This window comes from Oryzias melastigma, linkage group LG15 (genome assembly GCF_002922805.2).
Source record: "Oryzias melastigma strain HK-1 linkage group LG15, ASM292280v2, whole genome shotgun sequence".
Lineage (NCBI taxonomy): Eukaryota > Metazoa > Chordata > Actinopteri > Beloniformes > Adrianichthyidae > Oryzias > Oryzias melastigma.
The window spans coordinates 2951884-2957513 of record NC_050526.1 but is presented as its reverse complement, the minus strand read 5'-3'; the positions used below and the strand labels follow the sequence as shown (position 1 = coordinate 2957513).

General features: G+C 34.3%; 1 protein-coding gene across 1 annotated transcript in view; it reads right to left on the bottom strand.

The window, feature by feature from the left end:
• rtkn2a (rhotekin 2a) overlaps positions 1-5630 on the bottom strand; it is a 9938-nt gene extending 4308 nt beyond the window's left edge. The window contains exons 1-9 of the mRNA XM_024297807.2: positions 5383-5630; positions 3296-3495; positions 3152-3210; positions 3028-3081; positions 2824-2941; positions 1300-1500; positions 887-981; positions 373-479; positions 139-270 (exon numbers count right to left, since the gene is read on the bottom strand). Coding sequence (XP_024153575.1) covers positions 139-270; positions 373-479; positions 887-981; positions 1300-1500; positions 2824-2941; positions 3028-3081; positions 3152-3210; positions 3296-3495; positions 5383-5532 — 1116 coding nt within the window. The 5' untranslated portion in view covers positions 5533-5630. The remainder of the gene's footprint in view (positions 1-138; positions 271-372; positions 480-886; positions 982-1299; positions 1501-2823; positions 2942-3027; positions 3082-3151; positions 3211-3295; positions 3496-5382) is intronic.

Below are 5630 nucleotides of genomic sequence, written 5' to 3'. Positions count from 1 at the left end.
GCACTCAAATCTAAAAATCGACAATACCAAATTTGCCGTTTTAGATGTTTGTAACTAAATGTCACAAAATGTAAAAAGAAGTGTTCAAAGCGAGGAGAGACTTTCCTTCTCCTGCCTCAGAAGGAATAACATTTTTACCTTAGTGACGGGCACGCGGAGACAGGGCTGCACTTTGGCATCAATCTCTTCAGGGGAGAAGTGACACGACAAAAAGCCGGCGCTCAGCTCACAGTAAAGACTGCAGCAGCGGCTCATCCCCTCCACAGTTTGCTAAAAAAAAAAAAAAAAAAATCACAATAACAAAGTCAGAACTCAATCCAGTAACAAGGCAGTTTGCAGAAACTCTTTAAAAAAGCTATTTTAAGGCTCTACCTTCTGATTCAAGTAACCACTCATGATGCTCTGTGTCATGCAAACAGGCTGGGCCGCCAACTGGCAGCAGAGGTTGCCATAAAGTGGAAGCCATGACGACCATTCAGCTGTGAAAAGAGAGATCAGCAGAAAGAAAACAGTCTGCAATCAATGAGCGCATTTCTTCTTCTTATGGAGCTTTTTTTGTTTGTTTCATAATAAAACACCACAGAGCATACCGCACGACTTACTCTGAAATTAAGGCTTTATAACAAAGAACAGACTGAGTGACACTTTTTTTTGTTCAATCAATTTAATTGCTCAACAAAGGAATCCAAGCTAAACCTCAATTATGGGTTATTTTCTTTCATTTGGGGGTTTTAACCTAACTGTATTTGAAATATTTGATTATTGCCAGGCTGCTGATTCAGCTGAGAGGCTCATATATATATATATATATATAAATACACACATATATACATACACATATATATATATACAAGTGTCTTTATTATTTAATCTCCTTGCATCTTACCATCTTGGAGAACGATGAGTGAGTGGGACTGAAAACTGCCTTCAGCCTCAGGCAGGCCCAGGGTGGTGTAGGCCAGCAGGCTGTATTTGGCTCCACTGGAACACACACAACATGCAGATTTTAGCTCATTTAAAAGCAGTTTTTTAAAATGTTTTTAGCATTAACCGATTCCCATCAACATGTGGTTTGTGTCATTTATAAATACTGAGCTCAGACGTGCAACCAACTTAAATTTATGTTTGTTTTGTGGCAAAACAAGCAAAAAAAAATTGCTTTGTTGGATAAAAGAGTGACAAAATATTTACAACTAGAAGTAATTATTTCAGTAAATTATGTCCTTTAATTAAAAAAAATTACTCCTTAATTCACTCAAACAAGCAACACATTGTTCTGTGAGACACTCAGGGACATACTTGGGTACGGGGTTGTACTGCAGGAAGGTGTCAGCATCTGGACTCTCCAGCAGGGGGCAGAGCTTCCTTTCAGAGGCTCTTCCAAACGAGTTACGAAACTTCTTCGCCAGTTTCTTTGGAGTGTTCACCACAGCCAGCTCTTCCTCCAGCGCACAGCTCCACAGCTCCACCCTCAGGTCAAACTCGGGAACTGCATCTTTGCTGAGAGCAGATCACAGTTTTAAATGTTTGGTTTAATATGGAGGGCAGCAGGATCCGCTTAAAGTGGATAAAAAAAATGGTTTTGAAAAACTGGCATTGTAAACTTGAAGAAAATAAAAAAAATGTGTAGTGAAAACTTGAAGGAATTATTGAAATTTTGAAAAATAAATTGTAAATTTGAAAAAATTATTGTCAAATTAAAAGAAATATAAAAATTTTGAAGAAACTTGAATACATTTTTTAAACTAAAACCGTTTCCAAATTAAAAAAGAAATGTTAATTTGCATTTTCACCTCATTTTTCATTTTTTCCTTCATTACTGCCAGTTCTCTGTTTCAGTTTCAATTTTTTTGCGGCTGAGATGATCCTAATTTTACGTGGGGGCGGGGCTTTGAGCTTTGAAAGTATGATGGGGTTTAGGGCCAGTTTAAATAAATTATGACTTTAAATCTCATAAACTGATAAGAAAAAAAAATCATAATTGTTAAATTATGAGAATAAAGTCAAATATTTATTACTTTAAAAGTCATAGGCTAATTTTAGGACATTTTTTCTCATAAATTTACCAGATTAAAAATAAAAAAAATAACAACAAAGAACCATCTGTTTGTCAGAGCCGTGCTCGAAGAGGAAAGATGTGGAGTATTTGTGACGCTTCATTTCCAGACAGTTTTTGAAAACACAAACTTTTTGGCGACTCTAAATCACATTATTATAAGTGTGGCGGAATTTCTGGCTTTCACAGTTTAATCTGTCAACTGATGCTCATGGCGTTCATTTGCTGGACTCTAGGCTCACTTTGACTTTAATCTCGCATATTTAGGAGAAAAAAACTTGTAAATTTAAAAGAATAAACTCATAGATTTACAAGATTAAAAGTTGTAAATTTGTGAGGAAAAAACTCATAGTCTTCCTTTTCTTTGGCCCTAATACTTCATCGTATTGAAAGCAAAGAGGGAGAAAAAAATGTTGAAAATCCAAATGAATAACATATATACATTTATATATATATATATATTTGGTAACAGTATATTTTTTATTTTTGTTCAAATTTAAAATTTATTGCAATTTTTTGATATTCCTTTCAAGTTTACAATATTATCCCCAAACGTAAGATTTTCTTTTTTCAAATTTTCAATAATTACTTCAAGTTAACAATATGTATTTGAAGCCTAAAACTTTTTTTTTTTACTGTTCAATCTGATTTTCATTCACATTAAGATCATCCAGATTTGACCCCATAGTTTAACTAAATCTGATTAGGATAAATGTCAACTGAACCCCTTAAAAATGTATTTTTTCAAATGTAAGCTAAATATTTACAAGACGGTGACTCCTTCAAAGCAGATGTCAGTGACCGATCTGTCCAACACCACCATGTCTGTGTCAAACACATCCGAGCCCATCTTCATCAAACAGAACACCGCCACCCGCCGAGAGGCTGGAATTTACAGTGAATGTGTCAGTAAAGTTAGTAAAAACAAGAATCCACCAAAAAAGAAAATCAAATGAGAAGAAAAAACATACTTCCTCTGTTGTTGAAGTGTTCAGAATCACTCCACAATAAAGGGATACGGAGGCCTAATACAAAGAGGAGGAAATATTTCAATTATATGGTGATATTTTTGTCATAAAATGTGACATTTCTTACCAGACAGAGCGATGGTTCCGCAGCACGCCACTCGTCCACTCGATGCACGCTCTGCAGGTCTTTAAATTCATTCATAAATTCATCTCTCGTGAACCTCTAAGACTTGTTTTACCTCAATGTTATTTATAATCTGCATCTTCCTACCTTCTCGCTGCTCCCATCATGCCCTGCTCCTCTCGTTGCCTCTGCAGCAGCGTCTGATACGCCTTGATCCTGGCGCTGCAGGTCAACAGGTTCTTGGAAGCGTTCAGGACTTGTTCCCTCTTGCTGCAAGCCAGCAGCAGCTTGTAGGCGCCCTCTCGCATCCGCACCTCAAAGTCCAGCTTCTCTTGTAGACTCGTGTTCTGTGTGAACGCACAAGACGTTAGCAATGGAGCAATAATAGACTAAAACAGGAAAAGAAAAAAAGATTTTTGTTAGAAATGCTGTTTTATCGATTTAATGTGTGATACATGCATCTTGTATTAGCCTTCTAATAATATTAGTAATTACATTTTTTTTCAAAAATATTCAAGAAACAAGAAAAAAGTTCAACATAAACAAAAAAAATACTAAAATTTAAAAGGCATTGTAATTTTTCACCTTAAAATCAATTCACACGTAAAAACATGTTAAATTATTTGTATTTATTTAACATTTCATACAAAAAAAATCTGTTAATTATAGAGGAATAATATCATATGTGGAGGTAAAGCAGAGAACAGAAACATGGTGAATAATAAACATTATATGAACTCATTTAATGTGTTTTTAGTAGACTTTGAGTCTTAAAAAATACAACTTGAAATCAGACCAAAATACTGAAAATAACAGCAATAGCTATAACTGATATTATTGCAAAAATAGAAAAAAACAAAAGAAAAACTTAAGTCAACATTTAAAGAGCCATTTGAAGCCATAACATTTTTAGAAAATAAGACTAATTTGTATTTTGTTCGTTACTAGTATGGTAAATATAAATCAACTATTGATTTCTTTCTTTTTTGCCATTAATCAAACATAAAAAGAAAATAGCCTTTTTTCAGAATCTGAAATGGTTTATAACTTTTTATAAGGTTCACATGACTTCCTTTCAAAATAAAAGACACCCTGTGTCACATCTCAATACAGCAAATTAGTAGCAGGTAGAATCATGTTTGGTGATTTAAGAAAGAAAGTTTTATTTGTGGTTTGTGATTTATCTCAGCCAGAAATTCATTAATCTAGCTAAATTAAATAAATCAGGGCTAATTAAGTGAGTAATTACTGTGTTTTTGGAATCATAAGGTGCACCTAAAATCCCTGAATTTGTTCAAAAATAGAAATAATTTGGTTTTCTTTAAGTAGGTATTCTGGTTCTGTCTCTCAGAACCAAGCTGTCCTTCAACTTTTTGTGAATTATAAAGTTATAAAGTTTAAGCTACTTTTTTTTTTTTTAAACTGCTTTTTACAGCTATTTTTTTTTAACCAGAGAGCCACAACGGAAGGAAAAAAGAACCACATAATGAGACTCCGGAGGCTGAGGCTGCAGACCTCACAGGTGAACGTCAAAACTTTGGGTTTAAAGTCATGAAAATATAAACTGTTAGAAACAAGGTAAAAAAAAAATGATGATTTTTATATTTTACTTCAATGCTATTCCTCACAATCCTGCCCCTTTATCATGAATGACAACAATTGATCATTTTATGTAAAATAATAATAAGCTGGATTGACATGATGCAAATCTTTAGCAAAAATAGTCTATTTAAGTGTACTATTTTACTATACGGAAAGTAAAACAGCATACTTAAAGTTGACTTACTATCAATATATATTTTGTAAACTTAAAATGTTCCAATTTTAATCCATACTCTAAACATAATCAGTCTATAGTAAACTAAAAGTATACTCAAGTATAATTAATAAAATACACTTTTTGTTATTCATACTTTTAATAAATATAGTTACTTTTCCTTTTTCACAAGGTAAATTAACTTTTTTAATTCATTCCTTTTTATGTACGAATGTGCAGCTTTTTGTATTAAAACTATCCTTTAGAAAATAAAATAAAAATATTTTAAGAGATTAACAGCTGTTATGTGTTCATATTAATTCAAAAAAGAGACACACAAACTCTACAAAAGCTGCTTCTTCTTGAATACGATTTTTTTAAAGCTTTTGTTTGAATCGCTGCACTTTGCACTAACGACAACTGACCTGTCATGAACCCTGTCTACGCACGCGCGCACAGTAACAGCTCCTCCACATACCTCCGTCTGCAAATACACCGAACTCTCTCGTATTTTCTTCCGTTTGATCTCCATCGCGACAGCAGAGGTGGAAGACAGAAACGACCTGGAGCCGCCGTTCCTCTTGGACGTTTGAACGTCCCGGGAGTCGTCCATCTTTGCCCCGTTCATTCGCTCTTCAACACAGCTATCAGCAAGCGCCCCTAACGGACGAGAGACGCTCGATTTGTAGCACCGCAGCTGCCGGACCCCAAAATGAATGATTAACT